Source organism: Xiphias gladius, chromosome 15, assembly GCF_016859285.1.
Source record: "Xiphias gladius isolate SHS-SW01 ecotype Sanya breed wild chromosome 15, ASM1685928v1, whole genome shotgun sequence".
Lineage (NCBI taxonomy): Eukaryota > Metazoa > Chordata > Actinopteri > Istiophoriformes > Xiphiidae > Xiphias > Xiphias gladius.
This window is the reverse complement of record NC_053414.1, coordinates 14,602,588-14,622,016: the sequence shown is the minus strand read 5'-3', so window position 1 is coordinate 14,622,016 and position 19,429 is coordinate 14,602,588. Positions and strand designations below refer to the sequence as shown.

The window sequence follows — 19,429 nt, the reverse complement described above, 5'->3', positions numbered from 1 at the left end:
GACCTGGAACGACTGAGCGAGCTGCTCAACCTTCTTCAGTCGGTCTCCCCACTTGCTCATCATCACGTGCTTGTTAACCACTTATATGCTACCGTGTACCGCACCTACAGGGCATCATTCGTCCACCTCCAAAGTGAGGTCAGAGGTCAGCTAGAGTTCAGTGCCCTGGAGCCGGTAGAAATTCAGAGAGTTGCTCAAGGAATCATCAGCAGAATGGAGGATTGGACTTTGGTTTCTCCTCTCATTCTTCCACCTGAAAAAAAAAAAAAAAAAGTATTATACAGAGAGGTGTTTCTGTTATTTAGCCTACCCTCAGTGATATAAATGGGGTGGAGAAAATGAAAGAAACCTCTGTCGGTATAACATACTACAATTGAACAGTAATACACGCTACAGCCTCCAAAATTACCACAAAGTTGAATCAACACCTCTCTCAACCGTTTCAACAACAACAAAAAATTAACATTATAACATATAACATCCAACAAAAAGCATTACAATAATATAACAAGACCCTGAATGACAGTCCATTCTATAATGACAGCTGCTGATCTGCCTGACAAGTCCTAATGGGTCAATTGAGGCCTAACGAATTAACGAAGCTCTGAGTATTTTACTAATAGAGGGGTGCCCAAACTTTTACACTAGCCACGATTACTGTTTTCATTTCTACTATGTTTGAGGTTCATGCAATAAAAAGTAACATTGCATTAGTATTTGAAGAAAGGGTCATTTGTTAATGTCTGTTTGCTGCAGGAGTTGTTTTTACTTCTTTTCAACACATCAACAAAGTGTGTGTGTGTGTGTGTGTGTGTGTGTGTGTGTGTGTGTGTGTGTGTGTGTGTGTGTGTGTGTGTGTGTGTTTGTCTTCCAAGGGGTGGCTGGACGTTTGTATACAACCGTAAGAGTGCAACACTCGGACAGCGGAAATGTTTGTGCATTTAGCCCTTTCGACACTTTGTGTTCATTTCCCTTCTTGCTTGCCTGAGTCACATTTCCACTACCTGACTTTTACTTGTAAAGGGGTACTTTTGCTTCAGTGAAGTATCTAAAAACTTCTCCCACTCTGTAGACCAACACACGGCCTTAAAAATAAAAAATAAATTAATAAATAAATAAAAAAACAGCGCTGAGACTAGACTCTCGAGTCAGAGCTCATTTAGCAGCATTGACATTGACTTGAACGTGGTGTCATCGGGAGTACGTTGGGTATAACTCACCGCCGGTTGGGGTTTTACTGATAAAACAGTCCGGTGGGGTCCGTTACCGCTGCGGTTTCGTCAAACCGTCGAAACAGAAAAATTGCAAAACTACATACAAGCTTCCGTCACTACGTCTTGTTTTCTTTTTGGCGCGTATGGAACCGGAAACAGTGCTGCTTCCGGTCGCAAAACGGAGTCGTATCGCAGACCAGTACCGGTGTTAGACTGCCCCGGCTTTTGGTCGATCAGAAATTTAAAAATAAAAAATAAAAAAGAAGCGTAACCCCGCGATTACAAAACAGGCTGCGTGCCGTCTCAGCGTCGACAACACGAAAATAACACGCTTCTGCTGCATTTTTCAAAGTAAAAGCCCTCTCAAGATGTAAAAAACAAAACAAAAAGCCAGCGAAAACTAAATATAAACCAAACATGAATATTCAAGCGCATATACGACACACAATCTTGTAAAAACAAGCTATAACAAAGCATATAGGTCGGCTGTACTTGGTGATGGAAGTGTTGCTTGAATGTATGGTACGTCTTAGGTGCATTTTTCATGTCATAGTTTCCTCAGATGAAATGAGGTTTGATTGAAGTTAATGATAAGTCACAAAGAGTAGACTCTGTAAACAAATCTCTGAAATGGTGATTGGATTTGAATGAAATTAAATTCACTTTAACTTCACTGACACCAGGGAATGGTTGATTGGCTTAATTATTGACCACTTTGAAAAGGCTCTCTCTCGGTTTGCCTCCCTTGTAACATGCTGACATGAGCTGATGGCAGCCACGACAGACCGCTTTTCATGTTAGAACGGGTTCCCGTGGGCTACTGGCGGCAGGGACACCACTATAGACTCCTACATCCACATTTGAGAGGAAAAATTCTCAAAACTGCTGACAGGCATCAATAGCAGTAGCCATTCCTGTCGATTCATAACTCCCAGCTGTAAGTGGAGAGTTGATTCTTTTTCATTTTAGCATGGACATTGTATCTCCTCTACTTGAAAAGTAAATCAGGTACTTTGAATTTAGCATTGGCAGGTCTGCGATGTCCACTGCTGGATAACGCTGAAATGCAATACAACTCTTCACTTTGCGAAGAGTCCTCACTTTCCCAAAATGTCCTCACTCCCAAGGTCTAAAACTCGAAGTGGTCCTCCCAAGGATAGGATTACAAGTACACACACACACACACACACACACACACACACACACACACACACACACACTCACTCACTCACTTGTACTCTTATACCTGATTTTTGTAATGTTTTATCTCCATGTAAATCACTTGTATGCAACACAATTGAAATGTGTGTCTACAAAATTGTGCTGCAGAATTTAACTTGAACTAGATGCACGTCAGGGCCTCACAGCCCTCCCTGATAGCTAAATAGAAATGTAAATATATTCACTCATTGCAGACCACAGGTTTTTCTGATCCAACTCAAACCTAATTAGAATTTGCCATAGAAAAATTGTTTTTTTTTCCAGGCTTCATACATACACTGACCCTCTGCAGCCTGACACCACATTTGGATAGAGATAAGATAGGAAATTGCAAATCCAGCACCACTCCTCCTCTTCCTCACACTCAGACTGAACATCTATAAATAACGAATGGTGTGATCGAGTCAGTATCTCTGGAAAATTTGAGCCCTGCAGAATGGGAAGTAACCATTTCTCAAAAGCCCCATTTCCAGGAAGCAGCAAAGGAAACACCAGTCATCAGATAAATATTTGTGCAGTGACAAATGTCATTTTACTTTATAAGCTCTACTACTTTACCACTTTTTAAGATTTTTATTAAAAGGTTCTGTAGTATTTTCACATTAAAGGTATAATATGTAACTTTTCCGAAATAAAAAGTCTAAAAACTACTAGACATAAGTCATATATTTTGTTGAGCTGCATATTTGCATTATCCCGCCGGTTTCCAGCAATTTTCAAACCTAGAGAAATCCATAATTTTAATCAAAGTAACGGTGTTTTTCATTTGGTTTCCTAGCAATGGGGGAGGGAGGGATTTTCCTCATCGGCCATCTGGATCTTAAGTTAACAGAGAAACAAGTTGAGCAAATATTAGCGGCAGCTTGGCTTGCAGCCCCTCTGGGATACCTTGTATCCACCCAACAGTGTCAGAGGAACACTGATTTTTTTTTTTTTTTTAACGTGAAACTTCTTTAGTCAGTGTTTTTTTTTTTACTGGTTTTTAATCAGCCGGTCCGATTGTTTTTGGAGAGGAGGAGACCTCTGTGGATAATTCAGCTCCCAGGTGAAAACCTCCTGGACGGTAAACACTGAGGGAACCCTAACCGGGAGAAGCTGACTGCAATGACAGCAGGGGCGGCGAAGACACCAACTCCCGTGATCCCAGGACTACTTCACTACGTCACTAAACTCCGTGCTCTTAGTTACCGTTTTGACTGAGAGACCCCTAGCAGCAGACAAAACACACTGTGCGTTTAAGCAAAAAGATTTCGAAATGCAATATATGACTGGTTTGTAGAGTAAAGAATAAGAGAATAAAGTAACTACTGTCAAGTGGAGGCATGTAGTCAGACGAAAGGAAATTAACTATTTGGATATGGGTGGATTATCATGTTTCTCACAATCAAAGCAAACATATTCACAGGTTCATGTGTCCCATAAAAGTTTCTGCTCAGTTTTGCTTATGTGTAACTGATTTTTTTATAATTTCATTTCATTTAAAAAAAAATCATCACCAAGGAAAGAAAGCGCATCCAAATTAAACAGAGAAATAAATAAATCCAATTTATCACTGAACTACTCTGTACAATCTGGGTTTTTATAACAAGGATTTATCTTATAAAAATGCCTGGGACAAATCAGTGAGAGCTTACTACTGTAATTGAGTAGCTCTATAAGAACAAATATCTAGTTATCAGGGCCCCTGGTGGCTTGTGCTTTCCTTCCACAGGAAAGGAAAAGGGCTGCTCAGCGAAATAACTTTTTTTTTTTTACGCTTCCCAGAGATTGTTCTGCAGTGAATGATCTCACCCCTGGAGTTTGATGTACATGGACTTGATTTTTTGAGTTGCTCCCTGAAATTAACTCTCCTTGCTCAAGGTATGTGCCCTTCAACGTTCTCAGCTGCATTTCATTTTAGTGTTCATGTCTTAGTTACATTCCGAGAAAAGAGTACTGATAAAAAAAGATTGAGGGCTTGTCTAAACAAAGTATTAGAGCAACAAACCAGACCATCCCCTTCCTGGACTGTGTATAGCGTCACAGACCTTACTATTCAAGTTTGGTCCTGCAATGCTTTTCTCTGATTTCTGTTACAGGGGTCTGTGTAGATAGACAAACACAAGAAGTAGCCTTTCAAAATGTGGGACAGAAGAGAATTGCTTTTTGCTGCTGTCGTCTTCGCAGCTCTCTACTACAGAGTAAGTATTATTTCTCTTACAAATAGCCATTCAAAACTTGTTGTGATGTTATTTTAGATTAAAATATTCTCTTCTCTTGAAACTATATTCTAATGCCCATATTCAATTAAAGGTGGCCGCAGAGGGCAAAACACCACTGGACATGGCCGTAAATGCTGTAGATGGCCTGTACCAAGGATGCCGTGAAAAAGCCATGAGGAAGGTTGTCCATTCAGACCTCTTAGGACAAGAGCTAAACCGCAGTAAGGAATTTCAGGAAGCATGGAGTGCAGGTACCAAGTGTTCAAAGCTGAACCCGGGAGGAAGAAAAGAACATGCTACTGCACTTTATGTATATGCTAATGGGAATGAACCCTTTATAAAGACCTTCAACAGAGAAGTGGAGACAATGGGTGTAAATCTTACCACATATGAAAACAACTTCCATTTCAAGTCTTTTCACTTCCTGCTCATGGATTCCATGAAGCGGCAGGAGACGGGTAATTGCAAGGCTGTGTATGTTTTCCCAGAAACAGAATACACAGCAGAAAAAGGCTCAAAAGTGAGACTGGGAAGGTTCATCATAGCTGACCTTAGCTTTGATGAGCTAAGCAAATCAGAAGATTTGGACGGGCAAGTTGTTTTGAATATCACCTCTTGCTTTTTTGCCAATCTGGTGGAGAGTTTCTGTGAGGAAGTAAACAGCAATGTAGTCTTGTTATCTCCATCTGAAGTGTTCACTGTGGAGAGCATAAATTACAGAGTTATGGGGGAATTTAACTTCACTGAGATCATTCTGAATCATACAGCTCTGGAGAGTAAACATCAGTGCTCCATCCTTTCACGGTAAGACACGTTTTCTTAATAAAAGATGAAATATTTGTCGCTCAGTTCCATGATTATTAACAAAAAATAAGCTTTGAATAATGAGGTTGTACTGTATGTGATTTATTAATCAAAACCGTGTGTGTGATTTTTGAAAGTCACACAGCTACGAATAATAATTGAAGAAATCAAATATTTATAATGGATATAAAGACCATATAGTTTTACGTGGCTGTATGTGAATTTGATCTGCTCTTCACCCAAAATGTTCCCTTGAAGTTTCAAACCCATGTAATGAGGAATAATATATTAAATCTTAAGTCTTATCTCTAATATCTAATGGCTGAACAGGTTCTTACAGGTTGTGTGGGCAAGTATGTGAAAGTAATACAAATGGTATTTTTTCACTTAGATACATTTTCATAATCTAAAAAAATACCTAGTTATAATTAAGGTGATTAACATGCTTCCCATAATAATGCTAATATACTGAAAAAAACCATATAAATTGCTCTCCATATTGCACTAACCAAATAATCACCTATAATTTCCTTCAAAGAGATCTGACACTTTCTGATAAATATTGTTTTTTGTTAAAAAATTCAAACTAGCTTTTCCACCGTCAGCGATGAACCTTTGAAATCACAGTGAAATAATGTTTCATTTCTATCTTTAATACAAAGAGCACTGTCTTTAATGATATTATCTTTGATGATGATCAGTTATAACACATTTCCGGGAGAATTATCTGTAAATAAAACGATATTATGGAGTAGGATGGTTGGACAGTCAGAGGACACCGTTTTTGTTTGGGTGTGGCTCGATCAGATGTGACGGACAGTGCCAGCAACACCACTGAACAACCCCACATCTGTCATCAACATTTTGATTTAAATGTTGCTAATTCCTGATTGGTGCTCAGATGTATGACATCACCCCTTTTCCCCAGCCGAGCCCCACCTGCTTCAAAACAGTGAGAACAGTGTAAAAAATCCTGTAGGAATTTAGTGGAGTCAACTAATCTTTTCTCATTGTTTAACATAGAACACAGAAAATAGATTTTCAGGGCCTTTAAGTTAATTTTATATTACAATATATTCATCGCTCTCTCTCTGTTTTTCTCTCAAGGTCTCCAGCTGACGTCTCCACCCAGTGGCTTGTGTTGGTGCTTGCGGCTTTGTCTCTTTTTTTCTATACCCGTTGAGCAAAAAACAAATAGCTCCTCCCTGAGAGTCAGTAAAATGCAGAACACTGCTTTGTTTTTACAGTTGAACAATGAAAAAACAAACTTGTTTTGTTGTGTTGTTCACCAACTCAAGTGCTGAAAGCTTTTGTAGTTGGCCGCAAAAATATAGTCATATTGTTTTTTCCTGAAACTCTGTTTTCTTTAAGCATATCAGCAAATTTGTTTACTCATATCAATATTTCTAAGACAAGCCGATTTCTTTTTTTTATAATTTTTTCTTTTGTATTTTGTGCCTTTATTGTAGACTGTAAAGTAGAGAGATGACATGATTTTGGGGGGGGGGGCACAAGGGCAGTTCAAACTGGTTGAACTGCCCCTTGTCATGAAGGCTATATATAATTTGTGTCTATGTGCGTTTGGGTCTGCATCAAATATCTGAATATTATACCATGTACTTATTATGTAAAAATAAAATCATCCATAAATACAGTTAAGCGTAACTCTTAGTCCCAAAAAAGTACATTTTAAAAAAGCACATTTTCTCCAACTAAGAAAAACATGAGCTAGCACCTGTGAATTTATATTTAATTGTAAAATACAAGAAGCATCCAACCAGTTTCATTTAATATCAATGTCACTAGAATAGATTTGAGGACATTAATGTTGGTAAAGCAGCATTGCTGCAGTTTTTGTTGATGAAATCCACTGGGTAAGGGTCTGATGGGATTAAATACACGGTATGTCTACACTGAGTACAGTATTTAATCAAATACATAAACTACTATGTTACATAATAGTGTGCAAGGGTAACATTAAACAAATGTGATTACAAAAGGTCAAAAGCAGCTTAAAGTATATGGTTTACGATGCTGAAAAAGTATCTTAATGTCTTGTTGTAATATCTAAAAACAAATAATAATATAGGGATGTGTGAGAACTGAATAACTCTGAGCTTTTACCAGCAAAACAGAAATGTCACTTACAAATAGTTTGGGTATTCGTTTTCTTGACATAGAAGTCTAACAGAGAGCATTTTAACATTTTAACATCTCAGAGCTTCTCCCGTCTGGAGTAGGATGGTTGGACAGTCAGAGGACACCGTTTGTGTTTGGGTGTGGCTCGATCAGATGTGACTGACAGTGCCGGCAGCACCACTGAACAACCCCAAAACTGTCATCAACATTTTGATTTAAAGCCCCACCTGCTTCAAAACAGTGAGAACACTGTAAAAAATCAACTAATCTTTTCTCTTTGACTTAATAAATAAATATATGGGTTTATTTTTAATTTTAATTAATTAATTGTTAATGCAACTTAAAATTTCCTTGTTATCTCCAGCTGAAGTGTTTACTGTGGAGAGCGTAAATTCTAAGTATAGAGATTCAAAGAGATGTTTTTTTTTATTTTTTTATTGGTATAAGAACCAGTGCTGAATGTGGACTGTTGCTGTAGGACTCAAAATAAAATAAAATAAAATAAAAATATATATCAGAAGCATATGAAATATATAAATACAAAATAATCATTCAGACTTTTAAAATACCTACAAACCATCAACCATATTTTACCAAAGCATTCATACTTTTTAGATGATTATAATTAGAATGAATCAAACCCAAGAAAGTGCAGTACATGAGTATGTATGCAATATGCCATTATGAAAATATATATATATTTAGCAACAAATATGTTAATTAAACTGTAGTTTATTATTGGTGTTGTTGATGTGAAGAGGATGAGAGAGACTCCGTTGACACTGTCTTAATTGCACATAAAGGTTTATTACAAAGAAGTACAGCGTCCAGGTCAAGCATCTGCAGATCTGCTCATGAGAGGGTGTGAAGCCAACGAACCACTCTGAAAATCAGTCTTGACCACCGACTCTTAAATAAGGTATTTGTTTTCCTTAAAACAGTCACAAAGCATTAACTTACTTTTCCAAACTGTGAGGCACCCTCTGAGGACCTCTGACCTAGGGCCTCTATGTAAAAACAGCTCTACATATTTAAACATACACCTCAAAACGCTGAAGACTTTCCGGAAATTTTTTTTTTTGGGGGGGGGGTTGCAAAACTGCCTCACATCATTTTGTCTATTTACACAAATACACCCACTAAGATACATTAAAGGATTCAAAATAATAACAAAATAAGATTGCAAACTAATGAACAGCAGCATTTCAAAATTAAAAAACAAACGTACCTCTTAAATAAACTTTTCAAATCAAAGAAAGGCATTCATGTCAAAAGATACCAGATTTTTTGTTATATATAGTATAGCAGGGAGATACACACATTTCTTTGTCAAAAACCGATTAAAATTCCATTTTAGTTATCAATTTTGATAAAGTGAAACAAAAATCACCTTGACTGCTGATACTCCTCACTCTGCTGTAGAGACAACAAAGAGCTAAAATAGACTGCACCCCAGGCCCAGTTGTTGGTGTAGTGCAGGGCTTTTGAAAGTCTGATAATGTGGGGCCGCCATCAGAATAAAGATGAGTCAACTGGCCCCCTACCCCCTTCCCCTCCTCTGACATGGGCAGTATAATGTTGCCATGGATTCAGTGTAGGCTTGGGGCTACAACTTGCGCCTGGGTCTGTAGCCTGTTACTGGTCTATATCTTTACAAATTACCACCATTACAAGTATGCAGAATAATCTTTTAGCAGTTCTTGTCTAGAATGCACCCATGGTTGTACAGAAAAGCTATCCCTTGATTACTTTGACGCTGAAGAAAACTTAAAAACGTGATAATTCTCAGGCAAGTTCATCAGTTATAAGAATTGCGCTATCTCTATGAGCTGTAAGCAGGCCTATGGACATTTATCTGCGAGGGACATCAGAGATAACGGTATTCTCGGCGTATGTCACACTGAATCTAAGATTATGCGAATTGTCCCTGGTTTCAGATTGGGTTAAATTACCCTAAAGCTACAGTGTGCAACTTTTCATTTTTCATCTTTTTTTTTTTTTTTTCAGGTCAAATGTGCTCCCAGGCTCCCCTGGGGAGGCGCATCTCACAGTCTGAAAAACTCTGGTGTAGTGTAAAAATCATCGCTATTTCCAGATTTCACCACACCCACCTAAGACAATTAATATTTAATCAGCTCTATAAGTTCTAAAACAGCTCTATAACTAAAACAATCCAATCAGCATTTGTCAACTCAAAATAATGTATCAAAAAACCCAGTGAGCATTCACCTGGAGTGTGTCCAGTGGAGACAACTAACTGTCTTTGTTATTGGGTTCAGAGTTGAGTCTTGACCTGTTTCCACGAGAACAGGTGCTCCTGTCTTTGCTGAGGATGCTGGTGTCGACCCGAGAGAGGGTGCACATGCTGCTCTGATGACCTGGTCGAAGTCTTTTATTTTGGAGCTCTAGCTCATCGTAGCTCGAGACCCGGATAAAGGGACACCAGCGGAAAACCAGCTTGAAACCGGCCCGGAACCTGCACCCAAACCAAACCCTGACGTCTAATTATACTGTTATGCACATATACAGGACTTACATATGTGTTTTTTGGGTTGTGGCGTATTTGTGCTCACCTGCTGTTGAGGCAGCAGTAGATGACTGGGTTGTACATGGTGGAGCTCATTGCCAGCCACAGCACTGCGAGGTAAACCTGCTGGATGTACTTCCATTTGCTCAGACGCATGTTGAGAGCCATCACAATGAAGTAGACGTGATAGGGCAGCCAGCAGAGGGCAAAGGTCACCACTACGATGATCATCATCTTCACCACCTGAAAGGGAAAAAGAGAGAAAGGCTCTGATCTTATATTATATTCAAAACAGCCACAATCAAAATAATAAATGCAGGAGGAGCTCACAACATGAAGACGTATCATCCTCAACATAGCTATAAGACAATGAGGAATCTTCAATCATCAGAGGATTAAGTACCAAGATTATACAGACACTTTCTCTCCGTCTTGTTTTTTTTTTTTTCGTGAGTATCTTCCCTAAGGGGGTCAACTCAATTGCCAGTAAAATAAACCGATGAACCAGAATCGCATTGATTGTGTTTGTTCGCTCGCGGGCAGCACTGTCTGTGTGTCTCGTGGGGAGATACATCACATCTTTACAGACAACATAAAATCTTCTGTCATATTAAGGCTTGTCTTACCGTCACAACAAACATTTTAAAAAGCCTTCCCACCTAGCTTGCCCATGTTGCATGACAGAAAACCACTTTCATAAGATAACTAGAGCCATACCATAGCCATAGCTCCTCCTTTATTAAAGCTGCATTCAGTGAATTGAATTTAGGCATGGGGAACTTGTTAGCAAGCAGTTGCCTGTTTACACTTCTGGCAGATACAGAGAAACACGAGTAGTCCTTTGGAGTCGTGCTTGTGACCACCTGATGAATGTAAGTCCAATGTTCACTCTCCTCTGTTTTTGGCCTCGCCTGAAAATATCTGGGTCTTTAGCTGCACTATGTCCAAAAGCTGGCTGAAAACTTTGTCTGGTGGCTGCTTGATCCTGCTGCGGCTTAAAATAAGGTCGACGAGAGTGGCGAGACTGAGACGACGTCTAGATTGAGCAGTCCAATTTCTAGAATGCTATTTTTGAGTTTCCGGCTCAATTTAGTACAGACTTCTGTTCACAGTGAAGCACCTGAACAATATGGACAGACAGCCCAGATAACCAAATCATTATTTTGTTATATGGTTGCGACGACATCTGATAAATCAACATAAATACAGGTTAATGACAACTAGTGTGTAATAAAATTACAGATGATGGATAGCTGTCTTCTTGACTTCGCTGCCACACAGCCGCTGCCTGTGACTAGGCTACACACATTAGTTACTGTGCCAGGGGACAGCCTGTTACATCTGCGGTCAGTGTCCTCCTGCTCTGTGATCACATAGACTGGATTCACTATACAGTTGCTCTCGTTTAGATGTTTTCCCGTCTCTGTTTCAGACAACAGAGCGAGCAAGAAGAACAAGAATTTTACAGGATGTAAAACCACAACACTGAGCTGACAGATGCAGAAACGAGAGGAGCTGCAGAGTCAGGTGATAATTCTCTGTGGGTTTGTCACTACAAGGGTCATTTGATACTTTGTAAATAAAAAAAGTATATGTTTTTTTCTTTTCTTATTTCTACGGACTTGTAAAATTCCTCCCTACATCGTGTCCCGCCTCACCATTCTCCAAAACTGGTGAAACATCTAATTAATGACGCACCACACTCTGTAATACGCAATTTCACTGTGATTTGGGATGTTGGAAGCCATGGCAGCTCTTTATGTGCACATTTTCCCTGAAGCAGCGAGTTTGTTGTCTGTTTCCCTTCATTCTGATCACAGTGACGTCTCCATTAAAAGAGTCCAGGATGGCTGCCATATGAAGAGAGGGAAAGGTCAGTGATGACGCACCCGACCCAGCAGGTTCCAGGTGGGACAGATGAGAGAACTCTTCCGGGTGCTACAGCACAATGCAGGGCTTTGGGAGGTCAAAAGGAGCAGGTGACTTTTACGCCATCAGCAGAAGTTCATGTGCGAGACTGTGTGTGAGAGTGACTTCCTCTTATCTCCAGTCCAGATGGGATCTTGTCATCGTCAGCTTTTGTCTTGTAGCTTTGTTTCCTGACATTTATAAATCTAGTTTATCTTCCTCGGCTCAATTTTTGCCATTAATCTGAGCCTCCGGGGATTTTTTTTTTTCTATGAAGCCATCTAAAAGATTGTAAATGGCAAACCTGCACCTGTCGCTGTCTCTATTACCGTGTACTGAATGTGTGTGTGTGTGTGTGTGTTTGTGTCACCAAAAAAAAGAAAAAAAGAAAAGGGGGGGTCTATTCTAAAATTATATTTTGAAGTTTACATTTTTTTTCCATCTCCCTCAGTTTGCAGGATAAATAAGAGTTTAATTAAGTTGAAATTGATCAGTGTAATTTGGTCAATGACAAAATAGTTGCCTGCAGTCCACAGATTAAGAAGTTATTTTCATACTTATTATTTTTTTCCATCCGTAACATCCCTTGTCCCTGAATACTTCCGCAGACTAACCCTTTTGCCGTCCCTGAATAATCTGACATCTGAACCTGCAGTATTTGATATTTCCCGATAAATCGTATTCTTCGACGTTAATCCCAGAGCTGTCTCGATAGACGCTCGTCATGACAGATGTGATGACCTTAATCCCTGTTTAACCCAGCCCTCACACTCGCCGCTGCAAAGCACACTGTGTAGTCTGGCTGATGATGCCGAACTACAGTAAAACAAGTGCCTCTGGATGCTTTTCTCCTCTTCTAGGCTGCAACTGAAATAAACAACAAGTTGTGCGTTGCAAAAGCCTGTATTGGAGCATGACTACATAAAGTGCACTATCACTGATTTGTTTGCTCGGTGGTGTTCGGATAATTAAGTGTGAATTCCCTTCACAGTCCTGAACTAATGTGCTTTGCAGCTCTGCATGACGCATTTTACTGATCTAAGGTGTGAGTCGTCCACACGGTTTATCACACTAATGATCACTTTGGTTTTAGTTGCAATGTGTTTTGCTTCCTCCCCGAACAGCAAGGGGCATTCTCAGCATAAGGAGCCTTATCACTGTTGTGGACTGGTGCCCCTGCTGCTGGGAGATTATAATGCAAGGGAGCCAACTTGAAAACTGTTTCTGAGTAAGCCTCTGTTACATTCAACCTACCGAAGTTGGTCTTTTCTGTAACATTCTTGATCTACTCGTCCTACATTCCTTTTTCTCAGCGGGCAGATTCTTTCCAACAAAGGTGCTTGAACCTCAGTCTTTGATCACCTTACATGTTTTGTCACACTTATACTCGGTCCCAGCAGCATATCTGCAAAGGCTGTCCTCGGACAAGTAAAAACTGTCTTGGTAGACTACCAGGTAAATCGGAAAATATTGTTATATCCACCAGGTATACAGCAGGAAACTTAACTTGTTTCATACTTAATATTTGAGGCAAAACATTATGTACATGTTAGCACAATCTAGTTACAATTACACCTGTATGCTTCCACTCCAAAAACTCAAAACTAAATTAATACATAAAGTGTAAATACATTAAAAAAAAATGTAGTGTTTACCTTCCGTTTGGCTCTGAGCTGTCCGTGATAGTTATCAGATGTGTCTCCAGGGATCTCCCCTCCCCACAGTTTCAATCCCACAATGGTGTAAGTGATGCCCATCACCACCAAAGGCAGCACGTAGACAAGAACTGCCACTATGATATGATACCTGCGCAAGTGAGGAAACAAATCACCAGTATATTTTAATGTAATGACGAGCAGGATGAAGAGAGGGTGAACACTGACACATCTGGAGTTTAGGATAGACACAATCGGAGGATGCACAAAGAAATATAAATGTAAGAAACAAGATTATATCCCAGCTTTGCCATGATAATGACGATGAAGCCTGACATGAGCTAGAACAAAGGGGGTTGTCAGCATGTCCGCGTTCTCACATGAAGTGGTCGCTGTCCTTGCGGGGCCAGGCCACGTAGCAGACTGTCCTGCGGGACAGCTGTACGGTTGTGGAGAAGTAGCAGAGAGGGAAGGCCAGAACCACAGCCAGACTCCAGATACAGACGATAACTCCCGTGGTGGCTTTGGCTGACAGACGAGGCTTCAGAGGGTGGACGATGGCCATGTACCTACAGGGCAGAGGTCGCAACACTGTCATGAGCTGTGACTTAGGGCAGGCAAATGCGGACATTACAAAAATAGCAGTTTCTGCTTGTTGTGCTTGATGCAGTCCCGGAACACGAGCACGGGGAATTACAGACACGTCCATCATCACAGCTTGCATTCTGCAGAATAGGTCACTGTGACTCACTCTTTACATCTGCCAGACCAATATCTGTTTAAAGACAAATTCAGAGCTGTTCAATAAAATGGGTCAGTGGTTTAAGAACACGTCCCACCATCTTTTGAAATCACAGCACTGAAAAAAATCCATTAAACATCCTTATCATTACTGATTCCTACTAAGCTATTTTTTTAAGTCAAATGTGCTCAGGCATCTTAGTCATGGATGCTCCTTAGCACACTAGTTGTCACTTTTTATTAAGCTGATGGTGGCTGATAAAGTGAGATCACTGATTTCCACGATTTTAAAATGATGCATTTGGTTCAGGTTTGCCGTTTTTACAACTGAATACTTCTCCATATTTAAAGAAAAACATAAAAACATCAGAAAATAAGAAAGTGAAACTTTTTCCAGTATGCAATAATTGAGGTGATTACACGCGCTGTATATGTGCAACTAATCCCTCCACGAGCACAGATGTCACAAATCCTTCATTTCTCATTCCCAGTCCCGCAGCAGCCTTTGACTGAAACATGGCCCAAACCGTCAAACATTTGATGCAGGCTGTCTTTAGATACGCGAAATAAACGGACCCAAAGTTTCTGAGTAAATGAGCCAAGTTATTGTGGAAGGTAAGTTGTATTTGAAGTCGTGTGAAAGGGGGCACACAGGCTTCCATCGAAAGAAAAAAAAAAAAACAGAATTATTGACACATTATAGTGGGGGGGGGGGGGGGCTTTCTAAAAACACTTCGATGCCTACTGTGTGATATGAACTCTCCCACCTGTCGGTGGCTATCGCCGTCATGGAGTAGATGCTGGCGAACACGGCGGCGACCGGGAAGAAGTTGTGAAACCTGCAGTACACCTCTCCGAAGTACCACTCTCCATGAACCGCGTAGATGAAGTTGATGAGCGTGTTGAAAGCAGCCATGGAGACGTCAGAGAAGGCCAAGTTCAGCAGGAAATAGTTGGTCACGGTCCTCATCCGCCTGTGCGCCAGAATGATCCAAATCACCACCAGGTTCCCGCAGACGGCCACCGCGAGCACGGCGCTGTAAGCCACCGACCACAGCGCGATGCGCCACGCCGGCTGCATGAACTGGTTGGTCAGATTCCCGCTCGAATTGGATCCCTCCTGTCCAGAGGCCATTCCTCAAGTCTCTTCTCGGGTCGGGTCCCTTCCTGCCAGTCCGCTCCTGGAGGGCGACATCAAGCGCTCTGGCCCCTCTGATGGGCAACGGGCGCGCAAGAGCGTTGACATGTGACCAGGGAGACAGGGCGAGTGGTGCTGGTGCAGCCACTCCCTGCCACCGCTCACACAGATGCAGGGGGAGAATAAAAAGCCACCGGGGCACCGCCACTGGTCAGATAAACATGACCAAACGCTGCCCCGCTGATATCAGCTATTATAAAACAGAACCTGGTCGACAGGTGTGTATCGCGGTTACCTGTCCAGCCCGTGAGAGCATTTGCCTACGGGTCCACTTCTGATTACGAGTTTGACTTCAAAACTCCGGTGAATGTCCGACCTTTTCCAATCCAAAGAGATGAAACTGCATGGACAATGTCCTGCATTGCCTTTCGATCAGTCCGAGTGTGATACGGTTCATCCTTAATAGCTGTGACATGAGAGGAAGATCTTATAGTTTCAGGACTTTATGGAGGTTGGTCTGTATCGCGAAAGCATAATCCCAGTAAAAACCGATCAAGTGAGGCCCTTAAGTGTTGGACATAAGGAAAAGTCGTTTGCTCATCATTTCTAAATGTTTTTCAGTGTAAAGTTTAGGACAAAAAAATCCCTAATATACTGAGGCCTCCTCGTGTCCCACATTCAAAATCGTCTAGACTTTTCTATGGAATGTCCAGAATCTATTTTCTCTCTGAGGCCCGAAGTGACTCATGACAAGGGGTTACGATTGTGCCAAGGCTGACTGACGATCCAGGCTACTGGTTAAAAAAGCAGGACTGTGAGGCACAAAAAAGAAAACTTTTTCGCGCAAAGAATGCTGCATCCCTCCACTGCCGGATCACCGCGGCCGGCTCGGTTTGAATAGAAAACATATTTTATCTTGGTCACAACACGATGACACAAGAGCAGTGACCGAAACGACGCAGCAATTAGGAAAACAATTGGGAAATAAAAATAAAATAAAAACTCTCGTAATTTAAAGTTTTGCCTGGATGTCTGAATATGCACATGCTTGACTTGTGGGCAGGGCTGTGTGTTTATTAGACCACTTGTAGGCCAACAAAAGGATGGACACATTTCCCCACAGAATTGTATTCTGCAGCGTGGAAAAGCCTTTGAAACACCTTCGGATTTACAGCGAGTGTAACTCAAAATTTAACCGACTCAATAAAACATGTAGATACCATCTTTTTGGTTTTTAAGAGTGCAATCAGGGGGACTCTGGACCTAAGGATTTCTAAAATCGTGGCTCTGGCCCCCTGCATGTGGTAGGACACTTTTGCTTACAGTTAATTTATAGCTTTGCACAGTTACACATATAGTACAAAGCATGTTAATATTCACCTTTTCAGCTTACTCTGCTCAGCTCGGCTTACTTATATTAACTGAAATCATTTTATTTGTTGTTAACTCTTTGCTTTATTTACAGTAACTTAAGTTTATCTATATATCATGTAGAGACAAGGTGAGAAAACCAGTTGAAAGTCAGTTATTTCTGAAGGCCATGTAGCATTTTTGGAAGGAATTTTTTAAGACTGTTCATTATTAATATTTTCAGTGATTTACAGACATAATCCTTAAGTTTTCCTGCTGTATTTGTGTGTGTAAATAGTGAAAAAAGATTTTGGAACTTGAACTATTTTATAATCATATTTTTGACAAAGTGAGAAGTCAGACTAATAACTGAGTGAGGGCTGAATAAAAACACACAACGTGCACGTAGGCTAAGGACACCTTAAAAGCTGCCATGCAAAGACAAAAAGGGAATGTGCCGAAAATGAACCAAAATCAGTCTGGATTCCAGAGGAATAAAGTGCTCTCCTCACTGAAAAATCAGTGTACCACAAAGATCCCAAATCCGATTTCAGCAGTGTCATAATCCAGAGGGAAGCCGGCGAAGGAATCTGCCTCACAGAGAAAATACCCGATTAGTGTCTTTTACTCCTGCTGCCAGTTTTCTTATAGTGACCCCTGCTGTCCTTGTTTTTTACGAGCTGCATTGTTCAACGTGTTGTTTTACGGTCAGTTCTGGCCTGAATAGTTTGGCATCCCCGGCAATAAAACCACATCCTGTGGACATGGGAGTAGACTGATAGATTCTGAGTTTTTGGGTCAATCTCTTTCGAGCACACAAACCTTGCAAGCCGTGCACACTGGGACTGAGACCACAGGAGGGTCAAAAAGTCTGATTCCTCTCAGCAAGACCTCATCCCCCAGAGGGCAACTCTTTTAGGCCACTCCCTATCTCAAATGTCACTGTTCGATCCTCTGCCAAACACACCCTGTCCTCCGTACTGAAAAGGTCACAAGCTATTAAGTAACGGATGATGCAAAATGATTTTCCAAGATTTCAAATGAATAATTTAGGTATAATTTAATTACAGTTGGGGGGGGGTAACAGCAGGGGCAATGAGTGCGTCTCTTTGCCTGGTGTCTGATCTGTGTGACATAGGACGATCTGTGCAAAGCAAATAACAGTGAAATTGACTGACAGGAGGGGTTTGATACAGTAGTGCAGTGCAGTCTAACACAATCCTGTGGAGAAAAGTAAACCCGTAAAGGCCGAAATAAGACTATTAACTGTGTATGAACATAGAGAAATGACATTTTGTCTGTTCCTGAAAGGACAAACTAGATATGACTGTTTAGATTCTATCCACGTTTTGCCATCTGCATGACATATGTTCACTGGAAATGTAGTTGTGACTAAACAAGCAACAAAGCTCTCCAGGGCCCCGATGCTGCTCGACTGGATGGTTTGTCTCGTCCTCTGTCAGCTCATCGGCAGCAAAAGTTTCACACTGGCACTGTTTTACTGTTGCATGCGAAAAAACCTTTCCCCCACAGTGAGATGCCAATCAGATTGGCATGCAATCCCTTATGGCCGGCCGGTCTGTAAAGTTGACGGCAAGTCCCAAAATGTCAACAGGCAGAGGGGAAACGACGTCTAATCTTTCCATGTGATATCATTGGGTCCTGCAGTCAGGTGGCCATATAATTACAACAGCAGTAAACCAATATAAACTCATTCTTCATCAGTTTGAAACAAGTGTAGTTATTTAGTCCTGAGCCAGGTGGTTTTGTGTGAAACATCGATGCAAAGGCAGAAAGACACCTCACAACACAAGATCACTTTCACAGCATCAGTGGTGGAAAGTAACTAAGTACAATTACTCAAGTACTGTACTTCGGGACAGTTTTGAGGTACTTGCACTTTAGCTGAGTATTTATATTTTCTGTTCCTTAATCCTCCTACTTCACTACATTTCAGAGGCAAAGTGTCTCTTTTGGGCCTTTCTGTCAGAAGTGATGATTTCAGATGTGTATGAGCAGTTAGCAGTTCCACCAGAGAGACATTTTCCCCTTGAATAACAACCCTCTTCTCTTAATCATCTCATGACCCCTCGGATTTATCTTGTGGCGCGACCCCTAGCTTGGAAACCACTGGAATAACACAAGATATTTCAGTTATAACACTGAAGGAAGTTTAGCTCTCAAAATTCTCTTTTGTCTGGTGTCATACTTTATCTTTGCACCGTAAAGAAGTTCAGACCTGTGTCAGTTTGTTTATGTGGCTGTGAATGTGCAGTTTCACAAAGCTCCCTTGTCCTGTCCATAATGTGTTTTCCAGTTTATTTCTTATTCCTCAGGAGGAATCGTAGTGAAAGTTAAAATTAATTAAAACAAATTGAACTGGACCGAAGGAAGGAGAGGCTGAGAGACTGAGAAGCAGAGTGAACGAATGAGAGGAAGCGGTTTACGATTAAGTGACTAATCCGATTGGATTACATGTCTAAATGGAGTTTAGGAGTCCTCTTGAGAGAGGGAGAGAGAGAGAGAAATGG

General features: G+C 40.8%; 3 protein-coding genes across 9 annotated transcripts in view; 1 reads left to right on the top strand and 2 right to left on the bottom strand.

Moving 5' to 3' along the window:
* The window catches only part of primpol (primase and polymerase (DNA-directed)), an 18,241-nt gene extending 16,806 nt beyond the window's left edge, over positions 1–1,435 (bottom strand). For 2 of the 6 annotated variants that reach the window (XM_040144963.1, XM_040144964.1), the window contains exons 1-2: positions 1,221–1,434; positions 1–253 (exon numbers count right to left, since the gene is read on the bottom strand). The exon at positions 1–253 is cut by the window's left edge and continues 114 nt beyond it. In XM_040144963.1, coding sequence (XP_040000897.1) covers positions 1–63 — 63 coding nt within the window. In that variant the 5' untranslated portion in view covers positions 64–253; positions 1,221–1,434. Of the gene's footprint in view, positions 254–1,004; positions 1,076–1,220 lie in introns of those variants that run through there. The other 4 variants (XM_040144967.1, XM_040144966.1, XM_040144961.1 and 1 more) reach the window with 4 other exon arrangements.
* A 2,764-nt stretch (positions 1,436–4,199) lies between these two features.
* si:ch211-145b13.6 (T-cell ecto-ADP-ribosyltransferase 1) lies at positions 4,200–7,814 on the top strand. 2 transcript variants are annotated; one of them, XM_040147299.1, is made up of 4 exons: positions 4,200–4,295; positions 4,514–4,615; positions 4,728–5,440; positions 6,548–7,808. In XM_040147299.1, exons 2-4 carry the CDS (start codon positions 4,556–4,558, stop codon positions 6,621–6,623), a joined length of 849 nt encoding a protein of 282 aa, XP_040003233.1. In that variant the 5' UTR covers positions 4,200–4,295; positions 4,514–4,555; the 3' UTR covers positions 6,624–7,808. The 2 variants fall into 2 exon arrangements, with proteins under 2 accessions (XP_040003233.1, XP_040003234.1); XM_040147300.1 differs by lacking the exon at positions 4,200–4,295 and having other exon boundaries at positions 4,553–4,615; positions 6,548–7,814.
* Positions 7,815–9,832: 2,018 nt separating this feature from the next.
* Positions 9,833–15,545, bottom strand: tacr3l (tachykinin receptor 3-like). The gene is made up of 5 exons (XM_040147298.1): positions 15,178–15,545; positions 14,050–14,238; positions 13,670–13,820; positions 10,153–10,349; positions 9,833–10,055 (listed from the first exon to the last, which is right to left on the bottom strand). Exons 1-5 carry the CDS (start codon positions 15,543–15,545, stop codon positions 9,833–9,835), a joined length of 1,128 nt encoding a protein of 375 aa, XP_040003232.1.
* Positions 15,546–19,429: the final 3,884 nt, after the last annotated feature.